The sequence below is a fragment of the Lycium barbarum genome, chromosome 1, assembly GCF_019175385.1.
Source record: "Lycium barbarum isolate Lr01 chromosome 1, ASM1917538v2, whole genome shotgun sequence".
Classification (NCBI taxonomy): domain Eukaryota; kingdom Viridiplantae; phylum Streptophyta; class Magnoliopsida; order Solanales; family Solanaceae; genus Lycium; species Lycium barbarum.
The window spans coordinates 80677584-80702475 of record NC_083337.1 but is presented as its reverse complement, the minus strand read 5'-3'; the positions used below and the strand labels follow the sequence as shown (position 1 = coordinate 80702475).

The 24892-nt window shown below is 36.3% G+C and overlaps 1 protein-coding gene across 1 annotated transcript in view; it reads right to left on the bottom strand.

Annotated features, from left to right (window-relative positions):
* LOC132636141 (ferredoxin-dependent glutamate synthase, chloroplastic-like) overlaps window positions 1-24892 on the bottom strand; it is a 68715-nt gene that overhangs the window by 18773 nt on the left and 25050 nt on the right. Inside the window, exons 3-17 of the mRNA XM_060352850.1 lie at window positions 18137-18579; window positions 17922-18053; window positions 17406-17504; window positions 17027-17097; window positions 6129-6225; window positions 5779-5871; window positions 5383-5528; window positions 3717-3876; window positions 3329-3439; window positions 2931-3146; window positions 2362-2519; window positions 1879-2008; window positions 1605-1663; window positions 1360-1465; window positions 33-129 (exon numbers count right to left, since the gene is read on the bottom strand). Of these exons, the coding sequence (XP_060208833.1) occupies window positions 33-129; window positions 1360-1465; window positions 1605-1663; window positions 1879-2008; window positions 2362-2519; window positions 2931-3146; window positions 3329-3439; window positions 3717-3876; window positions 5383-5528; window positions 5779-5871; window positions 6129-6225; window positions 17027-17097; window positions 17406-17504; window positions 17922-18053; window positions 18137-18579 (2118 nt within the window). The remainder of the gene's footprint in view (window positions 1-32; window positions 130-1359; window positions 1466-1604; window positions 1664-1878; window positions 2009-2361; window positions 2520-2930; window positions 3147-3328; window positions 3440-3716; window positions 3877-5382; window positions 5529-5778; window positions 5872-6128; window positions 6226-17026; window positions 17098-17405; window positions 17505-17921; window positions 18054-18136; window positions 18580-24892) is intronic.

Below are 24892 nucleotides of genomic sequence, written 5' to 3'. Positions count from 1 at the left end.
ACCTTTAGTTTTCAGACTCTAGAATAATATACCTCCTTGTCTGAATTGTATGAACCCATAATTCTCTAGTCGTTTTGCTGTGTCTTCAGAGAAAGCCTTCACCCAGAATGATAAAGTCTCTCTTGCTAGCTGCAAAAAGCACAGATTGTTAGTATACCGCCATGTCATCAGAGCCAACATGTTGCAGAACTTCAGAGATCAAGGTAAACTTTTAACCAAAAGTTCATGTCAAGTTGTCATTAATTATGCACAAAAGTGAAACAATCATCCATGTTAATTCTAGCCTAGATATTTCTGCCAAATCAAATCAAAGGTTTTTCCAGCAGTCTGATTGGACCACTGCAGAAACCAACCAACTATTTTACATATCAATAAGCTCACAAAACAGATATCCCGCTGAAATTGGAGCTAACAAGTTACACACTTTAAATATACTTCTGAATTCCAATACTTTCAATTCCTTTATTATCTTGAAGTAGCCAGATTTCCCACAATGAATGCGATCAACATCTTATGCTATGTAATCAAGAAAGCAATTAATGACGCGACCAAATATATTATAGACCAGATACAAGTTTGCTTTTCATTTGATTATCAATAAAAAACATTACTAGGGGAAAACCTGGTGATAAATTTATCTAACAGTACATCCAAAAGCGATTCAAGGTCAGAGATAGATGATGTATAGTATGTATAATACATTCTATTCAACTCCATTAGCACTGTAATAAGATTAATTGATCAGCTTGCTAGTGGAACATATCACTTTGAAATCGAGGAATCTCACCGTTCATCTAACAGTTTACTCATAGTGTTCCAATCATTAAAAAGAGACCCTTAAAGAAGAATTAACGTGTACTACAAAGACTGTGTGAATGGAAAGCTCCACACTTTAGAGTGAAGAGTATAAATGCAAAACTTCTTTTAATAGTCTTAGTATGTTCTGATAGAAGCAATGCAATCAATGTGGTTTCCATGCTACTATTTGGGTTTGATGGTTACTACAATAGGATGTGAGGTGTGCTAATGCAGCAACTGGGGAAGGAAGGGGAAAGTACGAGGGAGAAAAGGAACGAAAACGATAAGGAAATAAGTCGGTCCCAGAAGAAAAAACTTTATTTTTCCCTTCACTTCCCCTCTTTTTTATTGTCGGGATGCCCAGAATCTCGTAGAAAAAGAGTATGTAATGTAGAATTTGAAGAAGAGTATTACCAAGCCAGGGAAGAGAAAAAATTCCCACCCTCTGCTCTCTTCCCTTTACCTAATTGCCAACATAGGTTAAGACTTGTGACACTATAAACCAAAACTGATGCAAGATAATAAACCATCCACAGATCAGATGCTTCATCTCTTTATTACCTCATCAAGGGTTAATCCACCAATGCTCGATCTACTTCCACAAAATGCAACATTTACAACCTCCTTTCCCAATCCATAGATTTCAAATATCTGTGCACCACAATAACTGAACCAAATAATTTTTGGTGAGAGAAGCATATGAGGAAACGTAGAAAAGTAAACTGCCATAAAGAAGACAGAAAACCAAGAAAAGAAAGAAAGGCTACAATAGGAAAATTGCTGGCCCAAACTATATTGGCAGATACCTCGAGAGCAAGGATATCCCCATTTTTGAAAGAATTTTGAGAAGGCCAGATTTAACTGCCTGCAATTGATGGGAAAAAGATCAAGTTAACATCTGTTTTTTAGAACTGCAAGCGTCTGCCAGTTGCATCTTCAAAGGTTATGTAGATAAAAACAAAAGGCACTTCTGAACCCTTAAATTCCTTTAGAAAAATATAGCTCCGATGTGCATTTTTTAAAAAATGCCAACCAGGAAACAGAATTTTAGTAAGCGTACTTCCACCAAAAAATGAATACCTTGCAAAAGTTCTTTTGAGCTTGTTCAATGGTAACACTAGGCATTTTCCCATTTCTCATCAAGTTCACAGTTTTAGTGCTCAAGCGCCATTGTCGACATGTCTCAAATGCCAAGTACGGACATACAGCACTGAATGGAAAAAAGAAAACATAAGTATGTCTTTGCCTGAATGTTTAAACAACAGCATAACTGACCCCAGATGACATACGTTAAGGGCAAAGGAAAACTTTACCAGTGGTAAATTAAATTGAACTTATCTAATAGGTTAAGAGACAGATCACAGATAAAGAGAGTGGTATGTCATACAGACTGAATGATACGTTTCTCCGCTTTTTGGATAAGGTTAAGTCAGTATCTGTTCTGATCAGTATGTTACACAAACTGACATAAGAATACAGATTGATGCACTTGAAATCACATAGAGATCTTGTAAAGAGGAGGGTAAATAAAAGCAGAAAGGAGTTCTATGTCCTGGAAATAACCTTGCACCATATCCGATCAAGCAAGCAAACTGATGAGTACTGAAGCACTGGGCAGTATCTGCAACAATTGAAGCTGACATTCTAAGGCCATTTTGAATTAGATGCTGGTGAACGGCACCTACAGCAAGAAGTATCGGAATCGCAGGCCGAGTAGCTTCCTGGAGGTAGCAAGGAATTAAGTTTATTATACTTGTTAACTACAACTAGAGAATTAAAGTTCCTGTCAAGGAAGAATTAAGAGGGAAAAATAGATTAACAGATCCGAAAGACAGATTGCTATAGCACGAAAGTTGAACTTTTGAAAGAACCACATCAGAGAGGAAATTCAAAAAGAACCAGACTTCAAAGATATAAAGAAACAGAAAAGAATCAAAGAAAAAGATGATGACCTAAACAGTTTGCATATACCTTGAAATAGTTAGTCAGGGGTAAACGAAAAATAGTTTAAAATTGAAAAACTGAGACTTGCATATAATTGGAGAAAACAGCACCTGGCCAAATTGTCAATAATCTATGCACGCAATGCCACCAACAATGAAACTAAGAGACAGATAGTCATGAGAGCTTACCAGTTCATCAGACCTATCGGAGAGAACAAGCAATTGAGAACCATTTCTGACAGCTTCATCAGCTGCTTCACATAGTTTATACAGTGACCTTTTCAAGGACCCATCAACTCCTTTCCCAACATCAAAAAATGTTGGCAAAACATGAGGTTTCAAGTGTGAATCTTTCAACAGAGATTCGAGCTCTCCTTCATTAAGTACAGGACTGGGCAAAATAACCTGACAAAAACAAAAGTTGTAAACAATAGAAAACCACAACAACAACAACAACAACAACAACAAGCCCAGTATAGCAATAGAATCCACAAATTATACACAATATATCTACAAAACAAAGATCAGAAAAATCTTTAAAACTACAGACTATCAAAAGTTGAAAGGAAGTAGAAGAGACGACCAACCTGAGAAGCATTTTCAGGTCCAACCTCTAGTATATTTCTACGCTTGCCAAGATTGACTTCAAGGGACATGACTAATCCTTCTCTAAGAGGATCAATAGCTGGATTTGTAACCTGACATAGATGCACATAAACCATATCAGATCGGTGACTCCATAAATTACCTTTCAGCAAATATCAAGTAAGCAGAAAACATCTTTCAGCCAATTCCATATCACAAGACTAGTTCAAAAAGACAAGCAATAGAAAAAGACTCATTCAGAAATCGAGAGACACAAGTTTGACATCCTACGAAGCTACGCAATAAATGTCGGAAGCAAAACTATGACATGTCTAAAGACATTGAAGACACCTGATGGAAATATCCAGGACTACAGATAACAACTCCCACCTGAGCAAACCGTTGCTTGAAATAATCATATAGCATATGTGGCTTTTGAGATAATACAGCCAAGGGAATATCGTCTCCCATGCAAAATGTAGGCTCCTTCCCTTGTGCAGCCATACTTTCAATAACCATTTGAACATCCTCACTAGAATAGCCATACGCCCTGTTTTATAGAAAGGAAATGGTAACATAAAATTAATAATGATTGATATAACTAACTCGTCAAGAGAACTGGCACTTAGAACAAGCATAGGGAAGAGATGGATGCTACCCACAACAAGTTTTTTATTTCACCAGACGCATCAAAAAATTAAGCAGACAAATTCAGGCGCAATTAGCAATGAGAATCGTCTTCTCAAGCTTCATTACCTTACATATAATTCAGGCGCAATTAGCAATTCATAGTAATATTAATTTGTGCTAAACATAGGATCAAATCTCACATGTGCAATGAGAAGTTATTATTCTCATAGCATAACTGTAACCAAAAACATGGGAAGGGGTGACCAAAGAAATAATAGGCTAGGGAAGTATTCCTTCCTAAGCTTTTTATTACTTAGAAGATTACTTTTACAGGAGCGAGAAAATGCTCCCAGGCACATTAAGATCCCTTCCTAGTCTGTTGGTCACTACTTTTCCGGCAGCCTTGGTCGGACCTTCTCAGCTTTCAGGGAAAATTACTCAACCAACACAGCAGCAATGGAGAACAACACAACCTATTCCGCGGTGGGACTCAAATCATACGAAATCTCAAGAAGTTTCATCTACGAATTCCAGATCTGGTGTGAAGCTCGGATCAGAACCTCCATCGGAGCTGGAGCAGAAGATGAACCTTTGGTCCATGGGATAAGAGAATTCACTCGTAGTACAGGGAGAGGGGCCCGAGGAGATTTGAACTGGCTAGGGTACGTGGGTTGTTCAAAAGAGGTACAATCTTTTTATGACAACTCACGTGACCTTGAGCAGCATGTTTTAAGTCAGATGGGTCAAAAGAACAAATTTTTGCACGGAGTGCTCTTCATGAAGACACTAAATGAATTAGAAAAGAAATCTGAAAGAACAAAATGCAGCTTAGTTAAGTCAATTGATGCCTATTATGTAGAAATACGACTTTATCTTTTAAAACTTTCAGGACAATATGGCATCAATATTTGATGATATTTTTCATGAAAAAAGCCTTGCGGTAATAGGACCATAATCTTCATCGTGCCGAAAGTACCAAGTTCAAGCTGTATCATTGCCAGTTCACACAGCAAAATCACTGCTTAATTGAAATGCATGTGATGTAGTCCAAACCTCCTTAGAAGCATATGCTAATGGTCAGAACATTGGCATTATAGTTGTCCTTTTCACATGACTGATTGTTATTGAAGCAAAACCTAAAAGAGATCTTACTAATTAAAGAGAGCGTAACTACAAACGAGCGGATAGAAACTCCACCAGACACGCAATAGAACAAATAAATTAACCATGATAAATATAATCACCATTAACATCTTCCTAAGTCTTGACATTATAATAGGAAGGAAAAATGTGATGCTAGCAGTAGGGGCAGAGGACACAATCACAACTCAGATATCATCTGCTGCAGAGAATAGGATTCCATCTGAAGTACCTGAACTACAAAAGTAAAAAACCTTATATGCAAAGTGAAGTTCCAAAGTCTTACTGCTGGCGTCTTAGTATTGTTTCACCATCCATTACTGTTGTCGAAAGAAAGTTCACAGGCTTCAAAGATCGTAAATTTTCTTTGACCCACTCTCCATACGGATTGGACAATGCAACTCTCTTTTTGACTTCTGTATTCTCGAATACCTACGTTAATCAACAACCAAATTAAAAGAAACAAGATATGGACATAAGAGCCTTTGGACCTGGAAGGGAATGATAGGCTGATGAAGGATATGAACAAACATTATTAATAATAAAGCTAGTACTGGTAGTAGTAGTAGTCGTAGTAGCAGCAATAATATGTTTTACGCAATTTCATGATTATCCATACATAATTGAACTACTGAAGTGCATTAAAATGCCATGCAATTAAAATTTTAAATCTCTAACAAACCTGACCACTTGAAAGATCAACGCTTATCATCATACCAGGACCTAAACGTCCTTTCATTGTTACCTTTGATTCATCCATGGGTATCACACCAACCTAACCAAAAGAAAAAACCCACTAGTCACTGTAATTAATATCCAGAGGTACAGATGACAGAATCATCAAATGCAATGCCATTAATAAGAAATTGATTACATTTGAAGAACACAAATAGGGAACAAGTGTGATTGTTCAGCTTGATTTATTTTAGAAAGGGTTAGGGAAACATAATTCGGAGACGAGACATAGTTTATGGCTTCTGCAACATTCGAAATCAGAATTTCGCTTCTGAAAAATGAACAAAACTTACACACCTCAGATGCAACATATACAACGTTGTCATTGGTCCGCCAATATCTAGCAGGACGAAGTCCATTACGATCAAGACAAGCACCAACTGTTTTCCCATCACTGTGAAAATGGAAGGAACGACACTAACGGTAAATAATTGAGACAACAGTTGGAAAATATAACAATTTCTTAGGCGTATTATAATTTATATATAAAGCAGTTTTAGTTTCTTCATTCCACAAGCACATCCAACAACTACATAACAAAGTTCCTTAATGCAAGAAAAATTACTATGCCTCAATCACAGTTAACTTGCATCTATTTTTCTTTTTTAGGGGATAAGTCAGTTTCTTACATCTAATGAACATATGTTTTCAAGGAGACCAATACATCACCAAACAGAGCATTCGCTTTCCAGAATCTATACGAACAGAGCTAAATCAAAATTGAGAAGAAAATGTTTAGAAAATAAAAAAATGGTGACATCACTAATCATTTCATATCTAATGAGCAAGATCACATGGGTAACAAGAGGAACTTCAGATTTCACATCGGTAAGAAATGATGATCCATCACATCTATTCAGAACAGGTAGATCTCAGCCACATAAAAGTGTTTGACACGAAAGATCAAGAAGAGTTGGAAAACAGAAAGACTTTTTGTACTACTAAAAGACCATTCCATTCTCGACTTCACATTAGGATATGAACTCCAGTTTTCTTTGTGAAAGGGAGACTTAAAGAAAATAGCGGTTAGATAGCATCCGTAGTTATAGCAAAGTGTATATTACTGTGCCACATTGAGAAATGTAATTGTATATTGATAACTATAAAATATAAAAGGAACCAGGTTTAAGACGTTCGTCTTCACGCGATCTCTCATTCTCTCTCCCATTTTTATTTTTATTTTAAGAGACCATTCTATTCCTCAAACCATCGGCTCTCACTTTCTTGTGACCAAAACGCTCAAATCCAAATGACATTTTGATTGGACGAAAAGAAAGCTCTAGAAGAATATCGGACAATGAAAGAAAGAACCAAGCGGAAATGTCTTTTTTGCACTGTTTCTTTTCCTCAATCCCGTTTCTCTTATCTAAAGAGACCATGCAATTCTCAGATAAAGAGGTCTCACCTTCTTTTGACCAAAATTGTCAAGTCCAAATTACATTTTGATTGGAGTGAAGGAAGTTTAACACAAATATCCAACAATAAAAGAAAGATTCACATAAAAATGTATGTTCTGTATTGTTTCTTTTCCCCGATCCCTTCTAACTGTCACATTGGCTGATAGATCCCAAACCATGGCAGCAGGAGTAGGTAAAGCTACCCCATAATCCTCTTTGCCTCATTTCAGAGGGAACCTCAAAGTGGCTCTATTTCATTGTATTCCATCCATATCCCAATTCCATTCATTTAATATCCCTTTGGTGTCATTGACATAACAGATGTCGTTTGACTTTAAATACAGTTCTTTACGTTTCTTGTTGTTTTTCGATCTTATATCATTAGTAAATCAATTAATTGTTCGGTAACCTTCTTCAATAACTCTGTTGTTATGCAGGACCTCAATACGGAATGAAGAATTGGTAATAGGTGTGACTAACATGGATGCTAAATTACGCAATTTGTTTTGGTAATAGGTGTGACTAACATGGATGCTAAATTACACAATTTGTTTTGGTAATAGGCGTGACTAACATGGATGCTAAATTATCCGAGCACCCACAACTTATCCGGTTGCCAACTTGTGAAGCTACTCCATAGACTGCTGGGACATTCCAATCTATCGGAACGTCAAAACACGTGTCTGATTTGTCTTACTTGTGTACTTAGAGAATGAGTCGCATCACCATGGTAAGCACCAATTCTAACTTACCCTCGCCATCCCTCTCTTGAAAGGAATAGTTGGTCAGAATCATGGACCAACACAGAAAGAGTCTTTTTATGATGGTGGCAATAAGACTCGAAAATAGGACCTCTGCTAACTCCATTACCATATTATTTGAATTCCAAGTTTTAATAGATTTTTTTACTGACAACTACAGCAATTGCACCTATTAAAGCAACCACAAGGATTATTGAAATCAGTTGTTCTCACTACCTCGGTGTTATAACAGCAAAAAGCGCAAAAAACCTTCAGGTCCATCGGAGCTTTAAGCGCAAAGCACAAATAAGCTTGGGTTTTTATGAAAAAAGGCGCACATTACAGAAAATAATTAAAATATGTATGTGTAATCCAAGACTAACAATCACCAGCATGAATAACAAACACACGGACCAAGAAATTGAAAATAAATTATGATAAAGTAAATACCAATTGCTTAGTGTCACCTCTTGTAACGACCCGACTGGTATTTTTGAGTTCCAAAACTCATTTACCCTATTTGAGGCTTCTCATTAAGGAGTAGTAGACATATTAATATTTGATTACAATGTACAAGACTAGAAGATGAAGATGCGTCAGACATAATTTTTTAAAAAGTCCAAAGTGATATTGTAGGCATGGTATGGACTACATTGACAATATTAAATGGTCTATGGAACATAAGTATGTGACTCCACAAGAATTAAAATGATGAACCACAACAAAAATATTTTTTGGTAAGGTTCATTTGTAAGTTCGATTTATAACTTGCAAGTATGGGTGGTACGGGTCCCGAGAGGCTCAAGAGCGTTTGGAGCACTTGAACTAGAAGCCTAAAGTCCTTAGAGTTGACTAGAGTAAATATTGTGAATACACGGACTTAAATTCATGGTTTGAATGTTCCTATAGGTTCAAAGGATGATTTTGGACTTGTTCGTAAGTTCGGATTGGGACCCGAGGAGTTCGGTTGAGTTTCGGGGGAAAAACCCATACTTGTGTTGAACCAGATTTTATTTTTTTCTCAGGTGCAGTAGTTGTCCTTCGCGGTCGCGTGGATGGATGTCGTGATCGCCCAGTGAATGGTTAGCAGGCTTCACGGTAGCATGAAGAGCCTCGCGATCGGGTAGGGTGTCCTTGATTGCAGTCGGAATCGGGGACAGCCCTGTCGTGGTCGCAAAGCGTTATGTGGTAAAAAATCTGCAATGTCGGAACTTTTAACTCATTTCAAGAACTTTGGGGATTTTGGAGCTCGGCTTTAGGCGATTTTCAAGGAGAATTTTATCACTTGACTTGGGATAAGCCTCTTAAACTTTGATTTAATTATCTACTTGATTACCCGCGTAATTTAGATGTTTAATCCGTGTTTTTGAAGTGTAAAAGTGGGATTTCTAACTCTAAGTTAAGAGGCTATAAAATAATGGTTTGAAGGTCAATTAGACGTTAGATTGAGTCAAAACAGTAGAACTCTTAGGGAATAGGTAACCCAATTCTGGAATCATTTTCGAATTTTGACTGGGGGGCTCAAGTTTAACTTTTTGGCTGACTTTTTAGTTTGATTCTTTTTATATTGCAATATTGGATACTGTTAGACTCGTTTAATCCCATAAAGTGCACTTATGAATAGATTGAGAGCATTCGGAGGCTCTGAGGAAAGGCAAGGCCGTTCGAGATTGTCAGAATCCTTGTGAATATTCTAGAATATATGCAAATATAGTAGATAGCTTAATTTACTCCCATTGTAATTAGGTATTGATTTGTACTGGTTTTCTTTTCTTTTTAGGACATGATATTTAAACCCAAATACCTTGAGGGAATAATCACACCGGGTTTTCTCTCGAACTCTCTTCTTTCTCACATGGTATCAGAGCTATTTTTTAGAATAATTTTTTGAGAGGAGAAAACCTATTTTCAAGGAAACTACAATGTTGTTCTGAGGTTCCTCATTCTCTTACCCCTATGATAGGATTCCTAAAGGGGAAATTCTAGGGAATCAAAAACACAAGTAGAAACGCGGAATTAAAAATAGAAGAAATTGGGGATGAGAAGAGAAGATAAAAGCAAGACCCAAATTAGATGGAATAGAAAGACAAACTTGGAAATAGGTTTCCAAATCCTCATTTCTAACTCTAACAATTTGAACCTATACTAATTGAAATCAAGGCAAGAGAAATTCAATTGATATCCACAAATGAACAACTCTACATGAATTTCAAGGACAAGGGTTCGTTAACAACAATGGAACTACACTCCATCAACTAAGTCTAAAACTAGGGCTAGCAAGCCAAACAAACTATGATAATAACATCAATCCTCAATTCATCATAAACTAAGTAATGAAATGACTAAGAGTAGTATTTATATTAAGAGTAGTATTTCTACTACTATGCTAAAGAAGACTAGGCTAGCTATTACAAAAATACCCTTAATGAAGTAAGGGCCTTGTTTGGTAGTCTTCTTTAGTGATGATGGCTTGACTTTAAAGAATAGCCTCTTTGCATGGCTAGCCACCATCGTCTCCCTCCATCTCATCTTCACTCCATGCGACCAAGCAATCATCCACACGTCATATGCTCTTGTATGAAGCTCCTCAAAGGTCTCCAAAGCCTCTCTTCGCATCACCATGGCTTGTAAGGCTCAGAGTTCCTTGGCTCGGCCTCGGATGAAGTATCTTGATTCATGTTTTCTCCTCGGGATCGTATCACCCTATGCATACACTACCACCAATAAGATCAGAACCCTGACCCTACTCAAGAAAATCTGTTGATGTTGGGTCCCTCACGCGCTATCAGCAGTAAGCAGACACTCCACCAATAGCTTTTGTGACTCAAACTAGTAATCGTGTTGCTTGTATCTCACAGTCCACCACACTTGGTCCCTGGGACATAGACTCAGGCGCTTCCGACCACATTTCTGGTGAAAAAGTTTTGCTGTCTAATATTATTTATTCTCGGTCCCTTCACACTGTTACTTTAGCCAATGCTTTTTAGACTATGGCAACTGGAGTCGATCAAGCCAATCTTTTTTTCCTTAACTCTGAATAACTTTTTGTCCCTTGTTGTCCCTTTAGCCTTCTGTCAATCAGTCGCTTGACTAGAGCCTTAAATTGTTTCATCTCATTCTTTAGTGACTTCTTTGTTATACAGGATCTCAGTACGGAAATGATGATTGGCAAAGGCCATGCATTATGGACTTTCTTATCTCAATTCTCCTAGCTCTACTACAATCTATTCAGCCTCTGACTCTCCAGATTTAATTCATAGACGATTGGACACCCTAGCTTAAAGCCCAAACTTAAAAAAAAAGCACCTAGATTGTCAAAATAGTCTAAGTTGGACTGTGACTCGTGTCAATTACGAAAGCACACCCGAACTACTTTTCCATAGTCTTAATAATTGTGCAGTCTATTTTTCATTTAGTTCATTCTGATATTTGGCATCCCAATAGAGTCAGCACCATCTTGGGTTATAAGCACTGTGTTAGTTTCATTGATGACTACTGAAGGTGTCCTTGGATTTTTGTAATGAAAGATCATCTAAATTATTTTCTATATTTCAAAAAAAAATTGCGAAAATACAAAATCAGTTTGGTGTTTCTATTCACACTTTTCGTAGTGATAATGCAAGTGAATATTCATCTTCTCAACTACAACAATTTATGTCTTCCCATGAAATTCTTCATCAGACATCTTGTCCTTACACTACACAACAAAATGGGATCGTAAAAAGAAAAAAAAGGCATATTATTGAGACTGCTCGCACCCTACTCATACAAGCTCATGTTCCATTGCACTTTTGAGTGGATGTCATGCTCACATCTTGTTATCTAATTAACCTTATGCCTTACCTATCATTCAAAATCAGATTCCATAATTTGTTTTGTTTCCTTAGTCAACCTTGTTCTCTTTTCCACCATGTGTCCTTTGGAGTACCTGCTTATCTATATCCTCACTTCAGGAAAAGACAAATTGGCTCCTCGTGCTCATAAATATGTCCTTATCGATTATTCGAGGGTACAGAAGGGATATCTATATCCCCCTCGTTGACCTTAAATGGAAAATCAAGAAAATACTTATCTTGGAAGAAGAGCCCAAGAATTATGGCGAGGAGTTAGCTACATGCTACACGTATTTCATGGTCAAAGTCCAAGTCTAAGAGGAAGAAGATTAGGGCCACATGGAGCCCAGAGGAGGGACCCACATAAAGCCCAAGAAGGGCTGAAATTCTCGTCCAACATGGGGCTGAAAATCACACCCATATAAAGCCCAAAAGGGGCTGAAGTTCACGTGGGTTTTTGATGCAGATTTGTCACTTGTTTCCTTATATTTGTTAGGTAGTTTTGGGAAGAAGTGTGACGTAATTTTACATGATGGCCTAGTTTAAAGTTTTCTAGTTGGGTTTACTACTTAATATTTCCATAAAAGTAGAATTCGAATCTCATGATGTCTAGGATAGGGGTGCACAATCTGCCCCTATATATAGGGGATTCTTTTTGTTTTTTAAAGACAACATTATTATTAATATTATTGAGAGTTCTTTTCTTTACACCTTTGTGTGTCAGTCACTTGGGATTTATTTTACAACTTTACAAGAACGATTCTTCTATGAGGTAAGAAAATTCTTTGCTTGATATCTATAGTTCTTACTCGATCACTTGAAGAAGGTGCTTAGGGCTCGTTTGGTTAGAAAACAAGTTATCCCGGGATTAGTGTTATCCCGGGATTGTTATTCCACCCTCAATGTGGGATAAAAAACACTATAATCCCGGGATTAGTTATCCCGAGTTTTTATTCCAACCAAACGTGGAATAAGGCGGCACTAAATTTTTATCCCAAGACTATTTTGGCTTATCCATCATACCAAACGAGCCCTTAATCTTATAGTAAATTAATCTTTAATTATTCAATTAGGGGTCTAGATCACTTCATCTAAGTTCTTGAACTGAATCTGCTAGTAATCATGATTGGTGTTTTAAAAGGCATTTTCTGGTCGAGCCGCTTACCAAAAATGCACTGAGGCATACCGGTGGAGCATAAGTATCGTGGGCGTAAGCCCCAATATTCTGGGCGTTTATTTGGGGCGAAAGCCCCAAGAACTTTTCCAGATTTCAGCCAAAATTGCTTAATAAATCTTTTTTTAAAAGTTAAATATCCAAAAGTTAACTCATAGTAAATTCTCAAACTAAAAATCTAAAAAGTCAAAAGTTTATTCTAATTATTTGTCCTAATTTCATAATTTTAGACCTTTGTATGCAAAGTGCAAACTATAAAGCAAAGAGTTTTGTCCTCCAATTCTTACTATGCTGCCATGCTTGCATTTTCCTTCGCTGTGCTTAATTTTCTTGAAGAGCATTCTTCTATATATCTTTTTCAAGATAGTTTTTAGTTTTAGAATTTCTTTTGGTATCACTCTAGTTTAGATAATGTTTTGAAGAATCTATTCTGTCTATTTGTATTATAATAAGTATTAATTTGTTATATAGTTTAAGGTTTTAACACAATAACTTTATATTATTTTTGAATTATTAGGATAGAGTATCATTTTTACAATCTAATTATGTTTCATCATAGTCATGTTATTGGTGTAATGCATTTTTGGATCACACTTTTTCAAGATTTGTTTTAATGGTTCGTGCACATGTTAGCATGTTAATAATAGATACATTTTCCTACTAATTTTATTATTTTGTTGATTTTTTTATAATTTTAATGTATCTTTTTTATTATGATTATTTTATTAATTTATAAAATACTAAAAGTTAAATACCCATGGGGATTCCGCCACATGCTTTAGTGCTTACGCCTCGTCAAGGCATATGTAATACGTCTCGCCTTACGCCCACGTCTTTTAAAACACTGATCAGGATTAGTCGTAATCCGCTAATTAGGTTTACTACAATCTATTAGGGTTCTTAGTCATGACTTTTAAGATCTGGCAATTTATTTCTCGAATTTAGTGTATCTTTTTTTTTTAATCTTTAATATTCGTAACTTTTTCTTTCGCACTATTTTCTTGTTTTCCTTTCAAGTAACCGATTCTTAACAAAGCAGTTCAATCAAGGTTTTATTTTATCATATCCCGGGCACGCGAGTGAGTGTTTAGTCTCACATTGTTTGTGGTATAGGTACATGAATTGTTATATGGTCTTAGGCAATCATCCCCTCATGAGCTAGCTTTTGGAGTTGAGATAGGTCTAAGGTCCATGTCTTTAATATCTGGAGCATGCTTATAAGTTGATACCACTATAGGGATGATTTGGGTAGAAACCCGATTCCCTAGGGGTTTGAAATTTCAGATCAGTTCTAAGTTTAAAAATTGAGTTAAGGTAATTAATATAAATCAGAAGATGAAGGTATCAGAGATGAGGATGTTGCGATGGATGTGTGGGCATACGAGGAGAGATAGGATTAGAAATGAAGATACTCAGGACAAGATGGTGGCCTAGGTGGAGGACAAGATGAGGGAAGCGAGGCTGAGGCGGTTCGGACATGTGAAGAGGAGATGCACGAATGCCCCGGTGCGGAGGTGTGAGAGGTTGACCGAAGAAGTACTAGCGAGAGGTGATTAGACAGGATATGGCGCAGTTTCAACCTAAGTTGCGCTGACTCTTCATTTTTGATACCGTACCCATCTCCATATGAGAAGGGGACAAGTGCGGGTGCAGGATACGTCTCGAATTCGGTCAACCAACTTCGGATACTTTGACCAGAGTCCGCGGACAAATTTGGGATAAAATTGGATTTTGATTTCTCAAAATAAAATATAAAACCAATTTAAGACATAGGGAAATAAAATGCCTATCTTGGAAAATGAAAGATTGAATTCTACACTATACATTTAAGTTCTCATAGAATATCTCTCAAAATTTAGAATATCTTTATAGCTTTATTTTTATAATTTTTAATTTTCTTAGCTGAATCCCAGCATCTGTATCCATACCTGGATTCGCACCCTCGAATCGTAAAATTTAGAGTTTGCCAATCCAACACTCGGATCCGTACCCGTATCGGATACCCGAACATCAGTCTGAGCAACTTAGGTTTCAGCTTACCGAGGATGTGACCTTAGATTCGGTTATGGAGGACACGGATTAGGGTAGAAGGCTAGTAGGTACTTGTAGTTTCTTGTCCTTTGATTTCTGCTATTATCTGTTACTTCTTGTACTTCGATTATCGTATGATTTTGTGGTAGTTATGTTATTGTTCTTTTTTTTCGGACTACTTTGTCATGCTTTATATAATATCTTGTCATGGCTTCTTTACTTCCGTTATTTCTTTTCCGGACAGCTTTGGTTTGCTTTTCTTTGAGCCGAGGGTCTTTTAGAAACAGCCTCTCCACCTCCCAAGGTAGGGGTAAGGTCTGCGTACACTCTACCCTCCCTAAATCCCACTTGTGGGATTACATTGGGTATGTTGTTGTTTGTTGTTGTAGTTTTTGGGATGATTACACAGTTTCGTTGAGATTTATATAAAACAAAAGATTGAAGTGGCAATTCATAGACTTGAACCCCAAACCCCCAAATAAGAAAAATGAGGATATGAAGGACTAATTGGACTCTGAATGAAAAACTAATTATAAGATTTGTCCTTATCTTATGGGTAACTAGAATCTATAATATGTTCTGGGTTTTGACCCCACGGATTGAAAGTTGACTTTGCATGTTCAACTTTGACCAAAGTCTAACTTTAATAAATGGGTCTAATGCTAAGTTGCGCGGACTCTTCACTTTAGATGCCGCACCCATGTCGGATACTCCAAAAATACACTACTTTTGGAGTATCCGACGCGCACCCGGTGACATTTTTGAAGAGTCCGAGTAACATAGGTCTAATGAGTGTAATTAACCCCAAGGGTTATTCTTTTGCACAAACCGCAGAAGTTTGAGCAAGACTGAACGTGGTAAAGCAGTTTTGGAGCACTTAGCTAGTTTGGAAACTTGAGGTATGTAGAGACTTGACCTCAAGAAGTGTTTTTCCTGAAAGATCAGTATGCTAGCTAGTTAAAGAATATATGTGATTTCAGGGATGACTATGTCTAAGAGGAGGCGAGCATATACATAGGTACCACTGTGCCAGATTACTATCTGGGTTTATGGTTATAGCCAGAATCATGTACTTCGCATGTATTATTGTAGAATTTGAGAAAGAAGAAAAGGCTTCCCTGTATTTCAGTATGTCTTTACATCCCATGAATAGGGATATTTATACATGTGAATCCTAACTAATTAAGGAAAGAGAATCAATTACAGTAAAATGAAATACTTTATTCCTATAATAACGAGAAAAGGGAAATAAAGTCTCTTAAAATCATGCTAATTGCAAGTACCTCGACTAATCTACAGTCCAACTGTTGGAGATTTTGAGAGAATAGGCAATCAAGAAAATGTACAGTAGACAAACGCAGAAACTTCTCATACCTTAGCTTTTGCACGATCAACAGTAAACACGGAATGGATAAGAGAGTTTACATTAATTTTGTTTTTTTGCTGGTTGTGTACCAATTTGCATGTTACCTCGACTAATCTACAGTCCAAAATCCAATCTACCCCCCCCCCCCCCCCCCACCCCGACAAGCACAGATTGTTAAGATAATCCTGCCACCAAGGCTGGAGGAAATGGGCTCACACCAAGCATAGATGTTTTGAGGATAGTTTCACTTCCACTCAGAATATCAAAGGGAAGTGTATCAGTACCCTTTATTTTTGGTGCAAAGAAGACCTTGTAAATGATGCAATTCAATTAGTAGATTTGTTAGGCTCCCTGTAATTAGTAACTAGAAAACTTTTTGGAGGGGGCCAGCACACCCTTAATGCTGAGGAATACAACATTACCAGTTTCAAAAAAAAAATAAAAAAAAAAATATATATATATATATATATATGTATACTCGCCAGGTTGTTACAGCCATGCCTCAACCACTAGGTCAACCCCTTGAGACTTAATTGTGTTTTCAATAAAGATTTTGACAAATTTCAGTAGTTTACAAATCCTACGAGATAATATTACAGCACGGCATCTAGAAAACAAAACAAGTTGAAATAGAACTGGCATTCAGAAGATCACCTGAATAAGAGTAAGGCTGGCCCATCCCAAGCTTCCATCTGACCCTTGTAGTAGTTATAAAAATCAAGAACCTACAATGGTCAAATATTCAGTCACGGAAAAGTGATTTTTAAACATAACATTCTAATAATCATCTCATGCATTACATCTATTAGTTACAATTCAGAAGGTAAAAAACATGGTTTAAAGCAAGATTATCTCAGTACAAACATCAACACAAGTAAAATTTGGACAAAGCAACGAAGACAAATTATCTCAGTACAAATTTCAGAAGTGTTAGCATAGTACACAAGATTGACCACCACAAGAGCCCTTCTAATATTTGGAAGTACAGAACTTGACGAGAATCTAATTCAGATTAAATGCCAACATGGAATACCTCCGGATATTTAATAGTCAATGTTGGATGATTTTGATATCCTTCTGGGACAAGAATCATCAGTGCTTCCTCGGGAGCTCGGCCACTTCTTATGAGTAACTGATCCAAAAAAAGGGTTAGATGGTGAATAATCTATTAGTATATCTATGGAAGAGAGAAAACAAAGCAGCAAGGAAAAAGGAGTAACAACAAACAGCTCACGTTTAAAAGTCTATATGAAACAAGTTATAACATCTGCGAGGAAAAAATGATAAGTAGCATACGATGTTTCTTTTTATAACCATCAAGTAGCATAAGATGCTGGAAGAGATTTTATGACAAAACTAACCTAGAAGCAATTTGAAGTCAACACAAATAGCCAGCAACCGAAAAACAGTAAGATTTTCTTCCTAAGGAAACCATCTTAGCGAACATTAAAGGTCAAACAGTTACTAGTTGTGAGAAAAAAATAGTACTATGCCTTCAATAATGACTAAAACTAGAGTGATCCCAAAAAAAAAATGCAGTGATCCATACTTCAGCAGCACTATCTAAATTTGCGGAATCAGATGCCTTTGGGTTGCCAAAAGGACGGATTTCATCCTCACGACCACGCCAAACAGTTGACTTCAATGAGGCTTCTCTGGATTGCATCCAATTCAAGTTTCCCTGCATATGGTTGTTGATGTGAAAATATCAGATATTACAAGCAGTCAGCAACCAAAGAAAATGTTACTGACACCTATAGTTACCTGTATAGTATTGATCTCTCCATTGTGACCCAGAAACCTCATTGGTTGAGCAAGAGGCCACCTGGGACTGGTGTTTGTACTGTATCTACGATGATAAATAGCCAAAGGAGACGTATAGAGCTCACTTTGTAAGTCATAATAGAATCTCCCAAGGACTTCAGAACGAAGCATTCCCTTGTAAACTATGGTTTGATTGGACAATGAACAGAAATAAAGTTCATTTCCCCAAATTTCTGAGTTCACTGCCCTCTCGATGAGTTTTCTACAGATATAGAGTTCTCTTTCGATGTCATCAACGTTTTCCTCTTTAACAACTCGAACAAAAACCTGCTGTATGTTGGGCATAGTTTCTTTTGCATAATATCCAACTACAGAAGAATCTACTGGAACCGACCTCCATGCAAGCACCTCAAGACCCTCATTGTTAAAGATACTGGAAATAACTACACATATATTAAGCAAATTAGAAAAAATACAACCATATTCCTTCAAGAGGGGATCTCATAAGATGTAAAACAAGTACGAAGTAAGGGTGCAGAAAAGCTAATAGGAAACTACCAGCAAAATATACAATTTTGAGAGCGACAAAACTATCAATAACTTGGGCAATCTTTATATACAACAGACAACAATTGGGAGAGCCACAAAACCATCAATGATAAAACTTGTGCAATCTTGACATACCTCAAACACACAAGTAATTGAAAGTAATACTTGCATTCTTCAACATATACAGAACGTCTGTGTTAGTTTCTAAAGCTTCTCGATGTACTGTTCCTAGGTAATTAACTTGGTTAGTAAGAAATCCTTGTGATTTTAAGAAATCAAAATTATGTTCTAATTTTTCTAACGTTTTCTTTTGTTTAACTTGTGAGGATTCTACTACGTCTAATATTCTAACTATATCTTTATTATTTTCTTGGGACTTTTCTAAGGTTTATGATCAAGTCTATTAGTGTATTAAATTGTTTGTCTTCACTATGTAAAATATGTTCTCCGTTAATGAAATTACACTTTATAATACTATGATCTTTTAATATTCGGTATTTCTTTTCTGGATGTATTCGTAAGTCTAAATATTCTAGATTTTTTGATGGATCTATTTTGTCTGACTCTATTTATTATCCTAATGAAATTCTTATCTTACAAACTTTCTTTTGCTGCTTTATCCTTTTTGTAAATTGTTCTATGTTGTCTCTTACGCCTTGTAATTCCCAAATTACTGCAGATATAGAGCCCGTTTGGATTGGCTTATAAGCTGTTTTCAGCTTTTTTGAGTGTTTGGCTGGCCAGCTTAAAGTCATTTTGTGCTTAAAATAAGCTCAAAAAAATAATTGGGCCCATTTGACTTAGCTTATCTAAAGCAACTTATAAGCCAAAAAAAATAAGTTAAACTACCCCAACTTATTTTTTTTAGCTTATAAGCTGTTTGCAGCTTATGGGCATAAGCACATCCAAACAGGCTCATAGTTTCTTGGTTAATAAAACTTTGTAAAAGTCTATTTTCTATTATTGATGACAGTGCTTCTGTATTTATCACTTCTAAGTATGTCTAAAACTATTTAATCCATATATTACAACTAAAATTTCTGCATCTATACAACTCATATTTCCTTTTTCTCTGTACTTACCACTTTGATAAGCACACATTATATATATATATATATATATATATATATATATATATATATATATATATATATATATATAAGCAAGAAAGGTTGCTTTGCAATTTCGCCTAGTGGCAAGCTACTAAATTGCCACTTGGCAATTTTAGGACAATGAATATAGTTATTCTTGAGATTAAGCCAAGAGCTACTACAAAACCATAACAAATGTAGAACATTTATAGTAATAACATCTAGTGTAAATTGAAAGATAAAGTTTTAATAAACGATAAAGTTTTTGAATTGGAATTTTATAGCCTTCAGTATTAAATAAATAATCCAAGATAAATTGAAATATTTTAAAACTTTGAAGTTGGACTAAAAAAATAAATTTTTACTTAAAAATCTTTGACAAAATTTTAAAAAAAATTGTTTGAATTGCAAATGAGCTGTTGAAAGATAAGAAAATAAATAAATTTAAAAAATATATAGAACGATAAGATATTATGACAAATTTAATTCTGGTACTTGCTGAACCTGTTGAATTAGAATATGAAATGTGTTTTGAAATATAAAGTTTTTGTCATGGAAAAAAAAAGTTTTTGAATGGTTCATCTATTTTTTTCACGTTGTTCATTATGTACTTTTATTTTTGGGTGGATTTGTTTTTTTTTTTTTTTTTTTGACAAGCATTTTTTGGGTGGATATCGATTCTCATTGTTTGAGGATACTGATTGTTTTGCACCCTAACCGTTCACGGTTGTTTTGGTTATGCTCTTGCAATATGTTTTGTAATTATTTTTGAGTGTATGTGTATATATATATATATATATATATGATTTACTGTCCCAAAAAGATTGAAAGTTGACACTTCTTGTATTGAAAGTTACTCCCTCCGTCCCAATTTGTATGACTCTTTCCTTTTTAGTCAGTCCCAACAAGATTGACACTTTTCTATAATTAGTACTCCCTCCGTCCCAATTTATATCTACGTGTATTAAATTACATTAAAATTAAAATAGTGGATAAAACATCCAAATCATGCGGATGATTTCACAAAAACTTTTACAAAGATGGGGATAGTGTTAACGTGCTGATATCTAAATTTTAAAAATAAAATAAAGTAAAAAAACATATACAGAAGTATAAGTATTAATCATAATTTAAATAATGAAGAATGTGAATAATAGAATAAAACTGTAAAAGAAAAATCAAGGGTAAGAAAAGTAAAGATTAAAAGAAGAGTACCTGACAAGGATATTAAACCAAGTGACAAGCTAATAAAAGAATTGTACACTATTATGTAATAATACTAAATAAATAGTGGATAATGTAATAAAGATAAATAAGGAACATACAACAACAACAACATCATACCCAGTGTGATCCTACAAGTGGGGTTTGGGGAGGGTGGGTGTTCAAAGACCTTACCCCTACCTTGTGTGAGGTAGAGAGGTTTCCGATAGACCCTCGGCTCAAAGATAAATAAGAAACATAAATGTTGCAATAACTATATGGCGGCCCTCCCCTGGACCCCGCGCATAGCGGAAGCTTAGTGCACCGGGCTGCCTTTTTTTCAAATTATTGCACTTAGAAACAAGATGACATAGTAACATATTTAAGAATGAAAACAGAAGTCCAAACGTTGCAACAGTCATAGCAAAAGTTTCAAAATTTATAGTAACTACAAAAGCAGACCGGCACACTTAACTTAGCACTGATGGACGATTACAAGTTAATGTTACTTGAAGCAGAAATTAAACAAATATACAATAAAGAGAATAAGGTTGCTGACAACTTGACAAGCATGAGTATTGCAATTTGAACTTTTTCAATAACTTCATATAATATTTTAATTCACCATCTTATATTCTTTAATCTTTTTTTAGTGATTGTAAGGGGAACATATTTCATATAACGACCAACTCAAACAATTGGATCATAATACTGTCCGCACATCGCGCAGGTTTCAATACTAGTTTGCAGAAAAAGAATTGAATCAATAGTCCAAACTGCATGTTCTAGTTCCATCCATCACCTTTGCTCTCTTTTACGCAGTGAAGCAGTGTAAGCCAAAAGAGAATTTTTTCACAAACAAGCTCAAAATAGATTTTATAGGAATTTCATTCAACATAGAGGAGTTGGGATTTTTAATTTCATAGTTTATCCGTTTTTCTCGTATTGAGTACCTCTATTCTTTTTAACTTAATGAAGGTCTGGATGAATAATTCAGAACTCAAATTATAAAGCGCATTTGTTTTCCTTTCGTTCACTGCACTTAGCTCTTAAAGCCCGTTTGGCTTAGCTTATAAGTTGCTGAAATCCAAACAAGCCCAATTATTTTCTTGGGCTTTTTTTAAGTATAAAATGGCTTATAAGCTGGCCAACCAAACACTCAAAAAAGCTGAAAACAGCTCTTAATAAGTTCGAATCATCGGAACCTTGATTTTAGATAAGGATCATTGAAACCTTGTATAGTCTTAAATGATTAAAATGTTAACTTAAAGATTTCTGTGAAAGTAAAAATTACCATCATTATTGTTAGAATAGGAATAGGAATAGGATTTGTATATAGTATCCTACATGGAAAAGAATTAGGATGTAATGTCTATAAATAGGGCTCAATGTAATAATGTAGATACACAATCCAATAATAATACTATCTCACATGGTATCAGAGCCATAATAGAATATCATCACTGGAACAATTTTTCTGACGTGAAAAGTACGCGTGAACAGTGTTTCCGGCACACTATTTTTCCGGAGATACAACACTATTTTCTAATCTGTTTCTCTTCAGTTGAGGTCGCCCAGGTCTTCCGATGGCTTTATATCAGTTGCAGAAGATTCCGATCGCCAGAATTAAGGTTCCGGCGACTGCTGCACTATTTCCGGCAGATCTGCATTTTTCCGGCCACTTTTTGACAAAAAACATTTTCCCAGCCTGGTGTGTCAACCATTTCGCACCTACCCCAGCAGTTATTTCTGACTTCCGATCACTTTTAGTTTTCCGGCGGTTGATTTCTGGCAACTTCTGGATCTCTGTTTACTTAGCACCATCAACTATGTTTTGTCCCTGTTTTGTGTGTCTTTCTTGAAGTTTTGAGCCATGTCTCTCGGACATGACTTTTTTGGGTTCAAAAACACGGGAATCGGAACTTCAAGCCCTATGATTACTTTCGAACCGTTAATGGGAAGTTCAAACTATTTAGCTTGGGCTTCCTCGGTTAAGTTGTGGTGCAAGGGTCAAGGTGTTCAAGATCACTAAACGCAAAAGGCTATTGTGGTTGACGAAAAAGAAAATGCTAGTAAAACAAATGGAAAGGCCAAAGCACAGTGGGAGAAGGTTGACGTTCAATAATGTAGCCTTCAGTGGCGATCTATTGATCCCAAGTTGATGCCCTTGTTCCGTTGCTTCCAGACCTGTTATTCAGTTTGGGAAAAGTCTCGCGCTTTATACACTAATAACATATCTCGATTTTATGAAGTGATATCTCGGATGACCAACTTAAAGAAACAGGAATCAGATATGTCTACTTACTTGGGACAGGTACAGGCAGTCATGGAGGAATTTGAGCAGTTAATGCCAATCACTACGATCGTTGAAAAACAACATGAGCAAAGACAGATGTTGTTTCTAGTTCTTACACTTATTGGACTTCCTACTGACCTTGATTCGGTGCATGATCAGACTTTGGCTAGTCCTCCGGTTCCTACAATTGATGAACTATTTTCTCGTTTGCTTCGTCTTGCTGCGCCTCCTAATCACACAGTGGTTTCATCACCAACCGCTGACTCCTTTATTCTCGCATCTCAAACCATAGAGAATCGAACATCTCAATCTATGGATAATCGATGAGGAGGAGGTCGTTTTGGAAAATCTCAAACTAATTGTAGTTATTGTCATAAGTTTGGACACACTCGCGACGTATGTCGTGCTCTACATGGTTCACTACCCAATGATGTTCAGTGCAGTTATTGTCATAAGTTTGGACACACCCGTGACGTATGTCATGCTCTGCATGGTCAACCACCCAATAATGCTCATGTTGCTCAGACTAACACTACAGGAAATCCGGGCTTTTATCTGAAGTTGAATATAATGAGTACCTTCAGTATCGAGCAAGTAAGCAGACATCTCCACAAGTAGCCACGGATTCTCAGCCTAATACTTTTGTTGCTGGTAGTTCCTTCACTTGTGTTTCACAGTCTAGTATCCCTCCATCGTGGGTCGTTGACTCAGGCACGCTTCTGATCATATTTCTAGTAACAAATCACTTTTGTGAAATATTATTTATTCACAGTCTCTTCCTCCGGTTACTTTAGCTAATGGGATCCAAACAAAATCAAAAGGGGTTGGACAAGCTAATCCCCTATCTTCTGTCACTCTAAACTCTGTTCTTTATGTCCCTGGTTGTCCTTTTAATCTTGCATCTGTCAGTCGTCTGACACGTGCCCTAAATTGTGCCATAATATCTCTTGACGATTCTTTTGTTATGCAGGACCGTAGTATGGGACAGGTGATTAGTGAAGGATATGAATCACAAGGCCTCTACTATCCAACACTTACCTCTCCTAATTCCTGCACAGCATGCTCCGTTACAGATCCTCCGGACTTAATCCATAAACGATTGGGACATCCGAGTCTGTTCAAGCTGCAAAAGATGGTGCCTAGTTTGTCTAGTATCTATCCAAATTAGATTGTGAGTCGTGTCAACTTGGGAAACACACTCACACTACCTTTCCACATAGTGCTGAGAGCCGTGCAGAGTATTTTTTCAATAGTTCATTCTCATATTTAGGGTCCTAGTAGAGTCAATTCACCTTTAGGATTTCGTTATTTTGTTAGTTTAATTGACGATTTTTCCAGATGTACTTGGCTATTCTTAATGAAAGATCGTTTTGAGTTATTCTCTATATTCAAGAGTTTTTATGCTGAAATACAAAATCAATTTAGTGTTTCTATTCGTACTTTTCGTAGTGATAATGCCTTAGAATACAAATTCTCCCAGTTCAGCAGTTTATGACTCACAAAGGAATTATTCATCAAACATCTTGTCCCTACACCCCTCAGCAGAATGGGGTAGCAGAAAGGAAGAATAGGCATCTCATTGAGACTGCTCGCACTCTTCTCATTGAATTCCATGTT